Consider the following 17192-nt stretch of genomic DNA (forward strand, 5'->3'; position numbering starts at 1 on the left):
ACATCCAGTGTCCTCCTGTCCATACACTTACAAGGGATCTAAGACATGCTACCATACTAGGTCATACTTCACATCCAGTGTCCTCCTGTCCATACACTTACAAGGGATCTAAAGACATGCTACCATACTAGGTCATACTTCACATCCAGTGTCCTCCTGTCCATACACTTACAAGGGATCTAAAGACATGCTACCATATGGTCATACTTCACATCCAGTGTCCTCCTGTCCATACACTTACAAGGGATCTAAGACATGCTACCATACTAGGTCATACTTCACATCCAGTGTCCTCCTGTCCATACACTTACAAGGGATCTAAAGACATGCTACCATACTAGGTCATACTTCACATCCAGTGTCCTCCTGTCCATACACTTACAAGGGATCTAAAGACATGCTACCATACTAGGTCATACTTCACATCCAGTGTCCTCCTGTCCATACACTTACAAGGGATCTAAAGACATGCTACCATACTAGGTCATACTTCACATCCAGTGTCCTCCTGTCCATACACTTACAAGGGATCTAAAGACATGCTACCATATTAGATCATACTTCACATCCAGTGTCCTCCTGTCCATACACTTACAAGGGATCTAAAGACATGCTACCATACTAGGTCATACTTCACATCCAGTGTCCTCCTGTCCATACACTTACAAGGGATCTAAAGACATGCTACCATACTAGGTCATACTTCACATCCAGTGTCCTCCTGTCCATACACTTACAAGGGATCTAAAGACATGCTACCATACTAGGTCATACTTCACATCCAGTGTCCTCCTGTCCATACACTTACAAGGGATCTAAAGACATGCTACCATACTAGGTCATACTTCACATCCAGTGTCCTCCTGTCCATACACTTACAAGGGATCTAAAGACATGCTACCATACTAGGTCATACTTCACATCCAGTGTCCTCCTGTCCATACACTTACAAGGGATCTGAAGACATGCTACCATACTAGGTCATACCTCACATCCAGTGTCCTCCTGTCCATACACTTACAAGGGATCTAAAGACATGCTACCATACTAGGTCATACTTCACATCCAGTGTCCTCCTGTCCATACACTTACAAGGGATCTAAAGACATGCTACCATACTAGGTCATACTTCACATCCAGTGTCCTCCTGTCCATACACTTACAAGGGATCTAAAGACATGCTACCATACTAGGTCATACTTCACATCCAGTGTCCTCCTGTCCATACACTTACAAGGGATCTGAAGACATGCTACCATACTAGGTCATACTTCACATCCAGTGTCCTCCTGTCCATACACTTACAAGGGATCTAAAGACATGCTACCATATTAGATCATACTTCACATCCAGTGTCCTCCTGTCCATACACTTACAACAGACATATCTTACAGGTAGCCAGATTCACAGCTCTAGAATCCCAAGTCCACATCAGCTGATACCTAGGATATCTGGGGTGGGCCCAAACATCCATTTATCACATTAGTGTTCCACAGTCATGTTTGTTAAGGACTATCTGAGACTACAGATCAGGATATCACATCAAATTATCCAGTAGTTGTCTTAATCACCTCTATATGGATATCTGGAGCTAGATGTGGGCTGTATGTCATTATATCACACCAAATCAGCCTACAGTTCATAATCAGGTCTTTATGTCACCATATCCCCAATAGTCAGCCATGTTGTAGGGATATCTGGAGCATGATGCTATGTTCAGATATCACACCATATCCCCCTACAGTCAGCCATGTTGTAGGGATATCTGGAGCATGATGCTATGTTCAGATATCAAACCATGTCTTCCTACATGCTGTGGGGTGAGTGTCTTGATATGCCTGCCGTTAAGATTTGTGATCAGGCAGTCTGATAGGTAAGGCTAATAGGATTAAATATACTTATGAGCACTTATCATGACATTTTGGACCGTTTACGAGCAATAGCATCCTCTACAGCCTTGAGTTGTTTCAGCAGCTCCTCTCGTCGTGATGAAGTACTTTTCTTCTCTTTCTGGCTGAGGGCGGAGGCTGCTGCAGCTGCAGCTGCCAGACTAGGTTTAGGTGCAGCTTTGATCGGGGAGATGGGGGGACGAGCTGGGGCCTTTGCGGGGGCTGCAGGGGCAGGCTTTGGCTTCATCACAGGCGTAGGACGCACAACCTTGTCTGGCTTCTTAATAACTTTATCTGGAAAATTTTTTTTGTTAATGTTGTATCATTTTAATTATAGAGTACAAAGAGATCAGGTAAACTAGAAATAGAAGTCCTTCTTAATATATTACTTCACTTTTTGAATTTCAAAATTTTCTTTGAGGGTGACAAGAGCAAGTTCAGCCCAAATTCATCCAATATTCTGGAACATTGATTTGGCTTCAATAGAGACTCTTTCAATCGGTACAGATACAGCTAAAACATATTCTACTATATAACTGATTTGGACTCATAGGGAGTATTCAAAATTTTGTTTAGAGATCTTGAGAAAATAGGGCTTTCCATTTCCTCCTCGATAATATTGTGAAATTTGCCAACAACAGTGATACACGTACATTAATTACATAACATATTCCATTCTTTTTTGAATGTCACAATTATTCTGGACAATATTAATGATTAACATATTTCTTAACATTTCCCGATTAGTATTTAGATTCTTTCAAACATAGATTGCACGAGACATTTTGGACTCTAGTGACAATTTATATTCCCGACTATTGCGTATTAAGATTAAATCTCTTTGTTTGGAAATCAGGAAAGTGTTGATATCAAAATATAAGCATAATGACCGCTAGAAAGTTGTTTACAGGTGTTCTATTAGAAAATGTGGAGTTGACAAATTCTCACATTTTATGCAGAAACTAATGACAAAAAATAAAGATTCTGAGGACTTAGTATTCAATAACTGTTGTACATATGTGTATCTATATAGTTTTTATGTATGGATTACACTGTTTGGGTAAAATATATATTTTCTCATCTAACTTTATTTCCGCATCCGCTAAAATTATTTTCAAAGTTTCAAAGCCCTTACAAAATCACAGGGGGCTAACCAGATCAGGTCACCCCAATCTAAGACAGCGATGATGCAAAAACGTAAGAGCATTGTGCTGTCTGCTTATGGATTATCAGGGTAGAATAAACAATGTATCAGAAAGATTTGAAGCGAAAGTCATACGTCCAAAGATCTAGACTTTGGAATCTGTGAAGCTGACAAACAATTGGAGGGACTAGTTGTTATTACTGCTATAACTCATTACCGACCTGGAGCCTTTAGTTGTGTGACAGGACCGTGAGCCATCCTCTTGGAAGGTGGCGCCGCCTGAGGCTGATCAGCAGGTCGTTTCTTTCCTGTCTGGCCTTTTTCTGAGGGAGCCTGTAATTGCGAGGACAGATTTATAATTCATTTACCATTGTTATTTACGCACTACTTACCTACTTAACCACTTCAATGTCATATCAAACGATTAGAAATAAAGAAATATAATTTGAATAAAAGAATATACCTTTGTGGTTCCAAACAATCCATGCATCTTACACCAATACAGGCAAAATCTTCTTAAAGCAAAATTCATTGAAACCAAAATATTATTCTACAATGCTGTAAAAGTGAGTACCTTGTTGAGGAGGGTGAGTTTGATGTTTGGTTTCTGTCCTGCCAGTTTTAGTGGGTCTTTGGGTTTGTTTGGTGCAGACACGGCCTGTCTACCAGATGGTTCCATCTTACTGTCGGGGCGGCCTTTACCTCCCCTTTGATCCCCTTTCATTACACCTGGGGGTCCACCTTTATCCCTGAGTTGAGGAGGAGGGCCTCTCTTCTTTGGTTTTGCAGCTGGGGATTTAAATCTTACAAGTTAGTTTTGTGTTGAACAATATCAATTAATTTTATTAACCTTCCTAATATGCCATAACATAAGGCTATTAAAGGAAGGTTTTGCCCAACCATATAAACATTTTTGCAAAACCCAATAAAAAGCAGAAAAGATGAAAAACATTTTCAAAATATCTCAATTTAATTTCTTTATGCGTATGAGATTGAACAAATGTGTATGCATTGAAAATGGCCTGAAGATTATACCTATGTACAGAACAAATTTTAATTTTGAAGTCTTTATATTTCTTTGGGCGAAACCTACCTTTAATTATTTATAGTATTTGTATTTTTGGTGTATATTCAAGGAATTCCAAGTTATGCAGACCACTTTGATTATATTCTGAAGTTTTCAATATATTTTATGAATATTAATTTCTAAATTTCACACCAATACCACAACAGATGATGTGTTAAAGTGTTTACCTGCAGGCTTACGCGGTTTTTGTGGAGATGGACTGTCCCCAACACCACGATACAAATGCTCGGAATCAGCACTGCCACTAGAACTACTAGAGGTGTGACTGCTGAACGAAGACACACTGCTGTTACTTGACGATCGTGAGGACGAGGATGATCGACTTCGGGACCGAGACAAACTACTGCCACTGGAACTGGCACTACCACGGCGACAAGGTGGTGGTCTAAAAATAGAAAGTATTGATAGATAAATTATTGGTTGGTTTAATTGCTAAAGATAAAAAAGATACATTTTAAACTGAAGTCTCACAAGATTTTATATAGAATATCCAAATATATGCAAGACCTTAGGCAGTAGAGATAATAGGGAAAAGGTTATAAGATCAAATACTGTTCATCAAACAAGAGTTCTAACTACTATAGGGCAAGAGGAATATCTCACAGTCCATGACTTACTTTTGCATAGGGCGTCGAGGGCCCCCACGCTGGGATGGGGGTATTCCTCGTTGTGGGGGCCTGCCTGGATGTGAGCTAGGTGGCATGTGTCTTGGAGGGCCACCTCCAGGCCCCCCTCGCTGTTTAGGAGGGCCCCCAGGACCAGGGCCTGATCCAGGCCCATGGTACATTCCATGTCGACGTTTATCTGGACTCCCATGAGGTTTTCCTTTCACAGCAACAGCACTGCGAGGCTGCTCACTACAAATAACAGTAGTATATAGACATCAAATCTAGGCATAATCTAATGGTAATCTACAGTTTTTTACACAATTTATTTTGATAAGGTGTAGAAATGTTTTTTCTATGGTAAAAAATTTTACACTCAAATTTATAAATGAACAAGTAGTTTTTTTTATCAAGATAGAGTTAGACAAAATATCATTCATATAGGGATTGAATGTACCTTTCTAATTTTTATAGCGGCTATGAATAGCAGCTCTATCTACATATCCCGTGGAGCGCGTTAGCGCTCCTTGGAAGATATGTAGATAGCTTCTGCTATTCATAGTGGCTATGAAAATTATGAAAATAAATTCAATCCATTTATTTACATTAGAATAATTTATGAAAATAAAAATTATTGAAAGGTTTAAAATTATGACACCCATATACGATGAGAAACTAGATTAATGGAACAGCTGGATGACAAATGATAAACAAGTAATATAGTTAAAATAAGATTTGATTGACTTATTACAGTAAACCTTAGTTGATTCTATATCAAGAAACAACACATGAAAGATTATACATTAAAATATTGTGGGGGGCTATTTTTTAATGATATGAAACTGGCGTAATGTTTGAAATCAGCTGATTGATGCATGAAAATCGTTGTATTCATAGTGTTTTCATACGCAAATGTTTGTTTTCGTCAGTTGGTTGATTCATATAGTGACGAAATACACAGAATGTAAATATAATGACATAAAGTTAGAATATATCACAAATGTACTGCATATTATTATTCCTTGAAACCTTTACTATATTATGTATCATCTATGTCTTTATTTCTTTAACCTTTTTCCATAATATGGAACGACAGCAGTATAATATAAGCTAAAGCGGCTTCCTTTAGTTTAGTACACATTTAATTCTGCAAATATGGTACTTACTTGGATCCAGGACCTGAGACCTTCCTGTCCCCAGGACCACCCTGGGCACGCTTTACTGGACCTTTAGCAGGGGACTTAGATTTGGATGATCTGAAAGCCAAAGAAACTCAGAAAATAAGAAACTACAATGATTTAAGTGTGACATAGATGTCTCTGTTAACTTTGATATTATTCTGGAGGTGGAAATCAATCAATTTTCAAATTGATAAATGTATCATATCATATCAATGTTTACCTTAAAGCATATTTTATTGATTTGAAAATAAATACCGAAAAATTAGACTGTCCACTGATGTTTGGTAGACTTTGACATGTTAGGATAAATTTGGTAAAATTCTAATTGAAAATCTTAACAAATTCAATTATCAACTACGAGTTACTTAGTTACTTGTGATTAAAGGTGACTGTAATTTACAAACCTGGAGCCCGGGGATGATGACCTGCTGGCTGAGGAGTGACTGCTATAGGAACTGTATGATGAAGATCTGGACCGTGATCGTGACGAACCAGAAAATGAACTGCAAAAATATCAACATATATCAAAGTTGGTTTCCTTTAGTATTAACACACACATCAAACTTACAAGCACTATATTGTTACATATTTGACAGATCACCATATATCAATCAAATTGCCCGGGTACAGCACATTACTTTGTATTTCACATTGTGTATGCCAAGATATTAGCTCCCACAATGATTATGAACATTTGATAAATACACAAAACTCAACATAGTAACAAATGAAATTCAAGACTGCTTCCTTCCATCTACTTCCTGAGAAATAACACTAATAGATAAGCATTTTAATAGCCCATCACCTCATGATTGTAGGCTCAAAATGTGATTTCGCTCATCAACTATAAACAAAACACTACTTCCCAGTGGTTTTGAAAAATTAATTTATGGACAACTATAAAAATAAAGCAATTAATATCTAAAAACTAAAACTAAAAAGGTGGGTTTTTTTTTTATTGATTGCAAGAAGGGAACTTTCAACAATATATTGGACAGAAAATAAAATTAGAATTTTGAAGTCATCACAGGAATCTGGTCCTGTGTGAACTTTCGTCGTAACCCGAAATCATTTCAGCTAGAACCACGAACTCTCACAATCCCAGAAAGTAGTCAGACCAGAGATAATTACCTAGACGAGAATGAGGAAGAATAGCTATGGGAACGTCGGGCTCTCCGTCTTCCACGGGAATGACTTCGGGATGTTCTTGGTTTCCTCTTTGGAGACTTTGACCTGTAATATAATTGCCTTACATTTATTCTTCAACAGAAAGGTAAACACACCAACAATTGAGTCTCAAATATACAGAAATATTAGAGACACTTGGAATACTTTCTTTAAATACAATTAGATGTAAATATGAATTCAGTACAATTCTTTTAAAGTATAATCAAAATGAAATTGCTATTTATAGTGATTTTAAAGAATGTTAAGATCAATATCATTTGGTTAATTGACTCTTCACAAAACAAGATTAGCTCCACTGACAGTAACACTACAGTAACAAAGAAGGCTTAGTAGAAGACTGAGAGATTTCAGAAACGATCCTACCTCCCACCCTTTAGGGGCAAAAGCAGTGATTTTTTTATTTTATTTCCAGACATCTTCAAAAGTATAAGCACATGGGTGTACAATTCTGAAAATTTTGCACTAGCCCAAGGGCTAGAGGCAACAATTTTTCACTAGCCCTGATCAGAATTCTACTAGCCCTATTTTCGTTCATTTTTATATGCACACTTTACTTGATCTGGTTTTTGTACAAACCTGTGCAGAACAAGTGCATGTCTAACAGTGTGTTAAATTCAATACCATATATGCTAATAAAGATATTGAATCACACAGCTTTTTTCCACAGGTACCATGTTCAGCAAAATCATTCTTGAGTCGATATTGACAATGAAATAATGGATACCATCAAATGCAAAATATTTCAGATTTGAAATTATAGTTATTAAAATCACTCAGATATTTATCAACTATCGTTAGATATAAGGAAAGAAAATATAATCAGTATATCTGTTAAAAGTTTTACTACATATAATATTAAAGCAAGAAAATATACAGTGAATACAATCAGTGTTAAATATCTGCTGTTAGTAAAAAGTACAGTTCATGAAATTTATGTCAAAAATCTTAAGTCAAAATTTATTTTTACTGAACACTAGCTTATTATTTTCCATATTATTTTCTGAGTATTGAAAAAAGACTCCACTTTTGTTCTGGATTTGAATAAAATGATGCTAATTTCATTTTTTTTTTTCAAGAACTGTACACAAATTCAATTTGACAATTTAAAATGAAAAAATAATTAAAATTAAATGATTATATTACATATGACTGAATAAAAATATATGAGAAAAACAATTAAATAAATAGTAAAGTTTGTTTGGAACTACATCTGCAAAAGAACTAAATATTGCGACTAGTCTCTCGAGATTAAAATGATTTACAGCGCAGAGTAAAGAAAGAGATAAGAAAAGTGACCTTCTCCAGGGGTCGTGCCAGGAGTCTGCTGGTCGTGGTCGAGGCTGATGTTGGTGGACTGGCGGTTCTGGTCGCTCACCTTCCCACTCTCTTCGTCGATTATCACGGTGACGTTCAAACCTAGGGAAATACAAACATAACAATATGACGGAATAATGCAGCAGCTAACTATATAAGTCATTTCATTATCATCTGAATCAATATCCATTAATATTTTCTAGATTGACCTCTTGTCTTGATTTTAACCATTTATCTTGTTATGTACCATTACATTAAAGAGGCCCTGTCCGTGTTATGTAGGCTGTTATCTGTAACACTGATGACATGGACCAATACTTTGTTATATCACTCTGTCCCTATGATGTGGTTAATACTGACCTTTCTATGTGGTGTTGTGGAGGTGGAGATAGATGTCTAGGGGAATACTTTTCTCTTTCCCGTACCTACAATGATAAAGTACTGATACATGTACAGGTCACTTACATTGGGCCAGACAAGCCATGTGTAAGATATATAATTTCTGCATTACTTACTAATGGCTTAGCTAGTGTGGCATCAAAATGTACAATTCCTTATCCTACCTAACAGTTGATTTAATATAAGGAGAGATCCTTTATATTATTCTGGACACCATGTACAGGCCACAGAACTCAATTAAACTTTTTCGAGTGTTAATCTCAAAGACAGTACTTTAAACCTACGTCAAAATAACTTACTCAACAGACATTCCCAGTTCAAAGTTAGAAATATAGGTATCAATGACAGTTATTCCTGTACTCACGTAAGATTCTGGAGGTGGTCGATGGTGATGTTGTGGAGGCATGGCCGGTTGTATCCACTCTGGTTCTCGTGTCCAGCGTACCTCGAAGTTCTCATACTGACCAGACTGCCAGTTATGGTGCTGACGTTGATGCTGGTATGGTTTGTCATAATACTCATCATCATATCTGTGACACATAAAACATCAGCAGTGCATGGAATAATCATTTCATAATGATGACGTTACATCAGACCACACAGAGCCATAAACTATATCTGATTATGACTCATAAAGTATTTCAAAATTATTTAATTTTGCATTACATTGCATCTTCATAAATATATTCTAAGCTTCAGTATCATAGATATTACTGTAAATATTGGGTGTAAGAATCAACACCTTGCCCAGGTAAAACTTACACTTGATCATAATATGGATCTTTAGGTCCCTTGTCAAACTTGAGGCGGTCATTTTCTTTATTGAATTCTCGGTCTTCCTCTATTGATAAATTCATTTTCTTGTCCTCAAAATTTGCATCAGTTTCCTTCCTCTGGCTAGCTTTCTTAACCATCTGAAAAACATACATCTTCATTACACCTATATAAAGGGAGATAGATGAGAGGTAGGCTTCTTTTCTATACAGACAGATTTTGTCATTTGGTCATAGCGTTATTAGTTTTAAGATTGTCTAGAAACATTCCAAATATCAAAAGGTGAGAAATGACTTTATGCAAATTTGTTATTGAATTATTAAACTAATGAACTTTGATATACAGAGGATTCCGCTTATTTGCATAGGTCATTTTCCAGAAGAAAATATGCAAATAACCGGAGTATTCGAATAGGCGGAGATGACATTTTGCACCTCCGTTTGACCCCACACATATGTATGTGAATAGGCAAATAAATATCGTTTCGTTTACTTGATAAATACGTAAATTATTTACACTTAAAACGAACCACAAGTAATTATTTTCGAAGTTGTAAATCGATTTTAATTGTTTAATAACAAAAAATATTCCAATATTAGATTCTTGTTTACGTTAGATCGACACGTGAATATTTGAGAAACAGCTAAACGATCGATATCAAATGCAATTAGATTCTACTAAACAGGATTGAATTTGTGTCTACATTTCTGAACCTAAATAATAAACAAATTTACGTACATTTGCCTGGCAAAATGAACTTACGATCGTGATTAAACTTCAAAGTGCCGATCAACTAGTAGTGTTGCTTTTACACATGTGCATATGAATTCGAAAATGGCGGCAGGTGATGAAGCCATGCGTTCACTCGACCTAAATGTCTTTTGAGAATTCTCCCTGTATTGTTGATCTATACGGCGAATAGCTTGATAACATTTCAGAAATTAATGCATATTCAAGTAGCAATGAAACAATTAACATAGCAAGTATCTTTTGTATCCTAAGCTTACATAATGTACGAAACTTGCGGTAGTCATTGTACGCCGACTTTGCATGCTTTTATGTCTCGTTCAACGAGACGCTTGATACGCACATGTCTGTCGTAGTCAACAAGACTCTGGTTGAACGAGACTACTCATGAATGGCGATTGTTGTAAGGAAGCATGGTTTCTCCAACCGATCGCGAACTAAGGTACGTTACGTTAATAAATAAACATATTTGAAAGTGCAAATGCTTTAATTAGATGTTTGAGTCAGTGAATATACTAAAGTTATGATCAACCGCTGCTGATGTAAATCGTAACAGCGTCGAATACCTTTGCAGATTCGTGCATAAAATAACAAGCCATACTATAACGTTAATCTGTTACCAGGATGATTTCTAGTAAAAGCGAAGTATCTTGAAACATATATCGGCGAATTTCGCTAAAAATATATTGCAAAATTGAAAAATATTCGATTTCATTTTTAGAATTTCCCAAATATTTTATTCGAATAACCGGAGGTCATGTAAAAGTCTAAGCAAATACACGGAGTTGAAAAACAAAGATAAAGAAGGAAAAAATTCGGGACCGCAGAATTTCATGCAAATAACCGAAATATTCGAATAACCGTTATTCGATTATGTGGAGTCCTCTGTATTGAAATGACATGGATACATACAACCTAATTGGGCATTGATGCAAAAGATTTCTGTATAGAATCCTCGAGCTCTTTTTGAGTATGTGAGACAGGAGAAATTCACACATCTCCTTCAAAATTGGACAAACTCTTAGATCAAAAGGCCTACAGCACAGAAATTAGATACAATAAATCTTACCTCCTTTGCATGTCTCAAGCCTCGTTCCCATGCCGACTCTGTAGGTGGGGCCAAAGGAGGGGGAGCTAATTCTTCAAAAGGGCCCTGAAACAAAACATTTCCTTTCATCATACCGTAAATCAGGTAAAAATACATATTAATTTTCAAAGCTCACTTATATGTTTATACATGTATCACTATGTGTATATCAACATTTGGCGAGTTGGGAAGATGCACAATGTAAATATAACCTTACATACTGTGACCTCATGGTAAAATATCAAGTTATTCAAAAATAGTATATAGCATTTAAATATTATGATACTTCTGTTGAGTTTATAGGAAAATTTGTTTTAAGGCAAAGTGGTGCAGTCCAATTCATCAAAACAACAAAATACCTCCCCTTGGTTCCATGGACCCTTTCCGAAATTCTTTTTTGTTGGACTATCAAACCCAGGTCTCTCTATCAATCTATAATTTCCTGTTAAAACAAAATAAAAACTGATTAAGTAACTGGTTTTATAAATCTAACAACAGAACAGTTTGAGAACATGTCAATAAACATGAATGATGAAATCACTCCGAGTTTTATTATTCTTAAATGTTGTATGCTGAACACAAACATAGAAATAAAAATGTGGAACAAATACATATTAATTACTCCTTTAAACATATGTGTGTGACTGTGTGTAGTTATATCAACAAACCTTTATCATTGACTCCTGGGTGAAGAAATCTGCAGTTGTTGCCCCAGGTACACTGGCCACGCGTGTAGAAACGACATATAGGTTTCACAAAAGGCTTGCGAGCTCCAGGTTCTTTTATCTCACCCTCCTCACAATCTTCATCCTTTGGGAAAACAAATAGAGCTATTGACAACAATAACAATAATTCCTTATTGACATAGAACAAGAGATCCCAGAGGGATCTTGGCGCCCACCAAAGAATGATCTATATCTGACAATGGAAAGATGGATCTTTTCTCTACTTTTTAAACTTTTTCAAACATACTACATATAAAATTTGAGACAGATCGCTTCAGTACCTTTTGAGAAATAGCGGTAACAAACTTCAACTATCAAAATCAAAGATGACTCCTTGGCGGCCATCTTGTTGATCAATCGGTCCCAAATCACAATATGCACAACTAGGGCCCTAGGGGAACCTACACGTGAAATTTGAGAAAGATCCAGATGGCTGCCTGGCAGCAATCTTGTTGACCGATCGATCCCCAATCACAATATGCACAACTAGGTCCCTAGGGGAACCTACATATGAAATTTGAGACAGATCCCTTCAGTACTATCTGAGAAATAGCAATAACAAACTTTAACTATCAAAATCCAAGATGGCGGCCTGGCGGCCATCTTGTTCACCGATTGGTCCAAAAATGCAATATGCACAACTAGGGCCCTAGGGGAACCTGCATATTAAATTTGAGAAAAATCCCTTCAGCACTTTTTGAGAAATAGGGATATCAAACCTTAACTATCAAAATCCAAGATGGCCGCCTGGCGGCCATCTTGTTTTTCCTATCAGCCTCAAAATCTGTAAGGCACAAATAGGGACCAAGGGTAACCTCCATGTGAAGTTTGAACAAAATCCCTTCAGTAGTTCTCAAGAAATATCGATAACAAACTTCAACTGCCAAAATCAAAGATGGCTGCCTGGCTGCCATCTTGTTTTTCCGATCAGCCTCAAAATCTGTATGGCACAACTAGGGACCAAGGGTAACCTCCATGTGAAGTTTGAACAAAATCCCTTCAGTAGTTCTCAAGAAATATCGAAAACAAACTTCAACTGCCAAAATCAAAGATGGCTGCCTGGCGGCCATCTTGTTTTTCCGATCAGCCTCAAAATCTGTATGGCACAACTAGGGACCAAGGGTAACCTCAATGTGAAGTTTGAACAAAATCCCTTCAGTAGTTCTCAAGAAATATCGATAACAAACTTCAACTGCCAAAATCAAAGATGGCTGCCTGGCGGCCATCTTGTTTTTCCGATCAGCCTCAAAATCTGTATGGCACAACTAGGGACCAAGGGTAACCTCCATGTGAAATTTGAACAAAATCCCTTCAGTAGTTCTCAAGAAATATCGATAACAAACTTCAACTGCCAAAATCAAAGATGGCTGCCTGGCGGCCATCTTGTTTTTCCGATCAGCCTCAAAATCTGTATGGCACAACTAGGGACCAAGGGTAACCTCCATGTGAAGTTTGAACAAAATCCCTGCAGCAGTTTTTAAGAAATAGTGATAACAAGCATTGTTTACAGACGGACGACGGACGATGGACCACGGACCACGGACGCAGGGCGATTTGAATAGCCCACCATCTGATGATGGTGGGCTAAAAATCTTTGTCTTGCTTTTTTTTTTTTTTTTAAAAGAATCTAACAACCAACTCATTGTTTTGTGTAAAAAAAAATGCCCTCCCCTCTTCCCTAAATTTTAAAAATTCAACTACAAACTTGATCTTTTCTGCATCATTTGTCTACTAAAAAAATCTGTGAACTTACATCGTCCACCTCTCCATCATCTCGATCAGAATCTGCTTCACCCTAAAACAAGAAAGCAAATGATTTTCAATCATTTTCTGAAATTATCATCCTTTCTACAGTTGTAATGTTTATTTATGTAAGACTAATTTACACCTGTATCCATCCATGTAAAATGCCACATTAATATTCAAATTTGGCATCAATTTAAGGTCTGTAAAAGGGGACCTCTAGCTGATATCTTTGTTATTTAAAATGAGTGCTTATATTTACTTACATATGATTGTAGATATGGTATATATTCCCTCATCTGGCTTTAATGTGACACATAAAATAATTAAACAAAGTATATATATATAGTAATACAAGACATGAATTACAAACCTCAATATTATATCAAAACTGGATACATACAACTGGACATACCAGACAATCAGACATGTGTAACATTTTATGCTCCCCGCCAACCCCCAATTTCATCAAGAGCATATAAAAATAGAATCTCCCAAAAGACAAAGAGACAATTAACTCACATCTTCACCCTTTTCATCATCATCATTGCCCCGACTATCATCCATTTTGTCCTTGTCATCTGCAGATTTTGGGGCATCATCCATACCATCTTCATCATAGTCCAGTTCATCATGATCCTCCTGAAGGCTTGACTGTGCTTTAAGTTGTCCCTCTCGTATCTTCTCCCTCAGATCTGTAAACTTTGGACGTTCCTGTTTCACCTCTTCCTTGTGACTGACAGCCGTAGTATCTGCCATATTGTTTGCAGGTAAAGCATCATCATCACTGTAAGATTCCTCCTCATCCGACACATCATTGTAGATGTTGTCTTCCTCTCTGTTAACTTCCCCTATCTGTTCGTCCTCTGATACTGGTGATGCAGGATTTTCTGGGTCTACCTCGCCCTCCTCTTCCTCCATGTCACTCTCCGGAGAATCTATATCCTCTGTTTCTTCTGGTGAATCAATGTCTTCTGGTTCTACATCCTTTTGTACGCCACCTTGTGTCTGCTCCATTGACATCCTAGCACCAGGAGCAGGTGCTCCTGTCTCCAGGTCTAGAGTGTCCCAGTCGTCACCCTTGTCAATGCCGCCTTGTTCTACTGTGGGACTAGCACAGTTTAGAGGCTGCATTTCATCACCTGAATTGTCAATACACCTATCTTTGAACTCACCCCCAACTGATTCTACTGCTTCATGCACACTTTCGCCTTCACTCATTAGTACTGATCCATCCTCTCCCTCGTCTTTAGGAATATCCGTTTCCTCTTTATTTTGAAAGTCCTCATCAATAATTTCTCCATCAGAACTGACATTATCATCAGCATTCATTGAATCATCTTCATCTATTTCACCGTCCTCACTCATATCATTTTCTTGCTGTATGTTAGTCGAATCTTGAGACACATCCTCTAACTGTTCATTATTTATAGTATTACTGTCCATGCCATAGTCATTTGTATCACTTACTGTCTTGTCACACTCCATTGGAGGATCCTCAGCATCAACACTATCACTACCAACTATATTATTGTTATCATTAGATTGATCAGGGGAAGCAACACTTTTCTGTAATACATGGGCAGGTGATGCATTTTCCTCAAATTCATCAAAGTCTTTTACTTCCCTCTCATCATTTTCATCATACAATGATGATCCTATAGAATCTCCCTCTGTATCCACAATTTCCTCATCTATTTCATCACCTTCCTCACCAGTTAAAGAATCATTTTCCCCACAAGTACCACCACCTATATGACTACTGGAAATCAAATTTGAATTATCTACCTGATTTGATAGGTCAAGGTCAGCTGCCTGATTTGATACTTCCTCAATGTTATCTGTCTGATTTTTCGTATCAAATGTCGTAGAATCAGGAATGTTGTCATTTCTCACAACATTACTTTCTTCCTCAAGCTCTGATAAAGAAAATCTATCTCTCTCTACTGAGCGGTCACCAGAATCTGCTTCCTTATCCCATAACTCTTCAAAAGTCTCTTTGTCAAGAACATGTGTTTCTTCTTGACTGATATCATCTTCATCTCTATCAAGTTCTTTTATGTCATCAACACTAAATTCATCATCATCATCAATTTCATCATCAATATCTCCAACTTCTTTGTCATCTCTTTTAACATTTGTATCCCCAGAACTCTCTCCTATATCTTCACTTTGCTTGCCAAATTCCTGATTATCCTCCTCTTGGCTTTGATTATCGATAATACTGTCCTCTTGCACATCATCCTGGCTTGAAACCTCATTGTATTCTTCTTCTTCATTGCCTTCTATAAATTGCTGAGCAGTGTCATCACTAATTATTCCTTCTTGAAAATCCTCTTGACTTGAAGCATTTTCTGCATCTCTTTCCTGTAGCACTTCATCTTGACTGTCTTCTTCATAATTTTCTTGGCTCTCATCATCATCATCATCATATTTTTCATTTTTATCTGTTTCATCTTCTTCCTCATTTTTCTCTGACAATTGATCCATTTTTTCATCTAGTTTTCCTGTTGGTAAGTTGATAATTGCTTCATTTTCCTTCTGACGGTTGTTATCTTGGTCATTTATGGGTGATGCTGCAGGCTCTTCAGCATCATTGTCTCCTCCTACAAATGAACCAGCCTCTCCCCGAATGCTGCAATCTTCAACATTGTCATCTTGTTGGTCTGACAATCTATCATCTTCCTCTTCATTGATTGATGATACTGCCTCATCACCTATGTCCATCGTTCTTTCTTTTCTGTTTAAATCTGTTAAAAACAAGAGAAAGCGGTTATTAACTTTTAACAAATGACTAGTAAAAATAACACTGTCTTTGAATATATCTTCTTCCATATAGGCCTATAACGTAGAGTTTTTAATGAATCGAAATTGGTCATGACTAATTCACCCTTCCCTGCTTAGTATATAACGTTTTTAAATAAAGTCACAATTTAGTTGAATGTTGCCATTGTCATCAGCGTTAGTTGTTTTATAGCTTCATAATAGTGAATAATGCAACATAATCTATGATCAATGCAGCAAAATGATGCATGAGGAGACCTCTCGGCATAAAGCCGGATAAACATATAGAAAGTATTTATCATACCTGGACGAGAGCGATCAAATCCGATCGCACTGCTTCAGCAGGCTATACAGGTCAACCATGAATGGTTTTCAAACTCGTCTAGTATTAGTATCCTTTAAAATTCAATAAAAAAATCATCTGAAACTTTTAACGGCAATCACACTTCATCGCATAGACGCCGCCATTACTAAATTTTCATTGGTTGAGTGAGGTCATATGACATAGAGTTCATTCGTTCATTT

General features: G+C 37.0%; 1 protein-coding gene across 1 annotated transcript; it reads right to left on the reverse strand.

Moving 5' to 3' along the window:
* Positions 1–251: 251 nt before the first annotated feature.
* On the reverse strand, positions 252–17147 carry LOC138316030 (zinc finger CCCH domain-containing protein 18-like). The gene is made up of 18 exons (XM_069257501.1): positions 16972–17147; positions 14406–16633; positions 13894–13935; positions 12084–12225; positions 11775–11857; positions 11398–11481; positions 9570–9721; positions 9172–9337; positions 8769–8833; positions 8391–8510; positions 7038–7139; positions 6311–6409; positions 5892–5981; positions 4738–4977; positions 4288–4505; positions 3608–3822; positions 3255–3366; positions 252–2183 (listed from the first exon to the last, which is right to left on the reverse strand). The coding sequence occupies exons 2-18, from the start codon at positions 16608–16610 to the stop codon at positions 1912–1914; spliced, it is 4407 nt and encodes a 1468-aa protein (XP_069113602.1). The 5' UTR covers positions 16611–16633; positions 16972–17147; the 3' UTR covers positions 252–1911.
* Positions 17148–17192: the final 45 nt, after the last annotated feature.

The sequence above is a fragment of the Argopecten irradians genome, chromosome 2, assembly GCF_041381155.1.
Source record: "Argopecten irradians isolate NY chromosome 2, Ai_NY, whole genome shotgun sequence".
Classification (NCBI taxonomy): domain Eukaryota; kingdom Metazoa; phylum Mollusca; class Bivalvia; order Pectinida; family Pectinidae; genus Argopecten; species Argopecten irradians.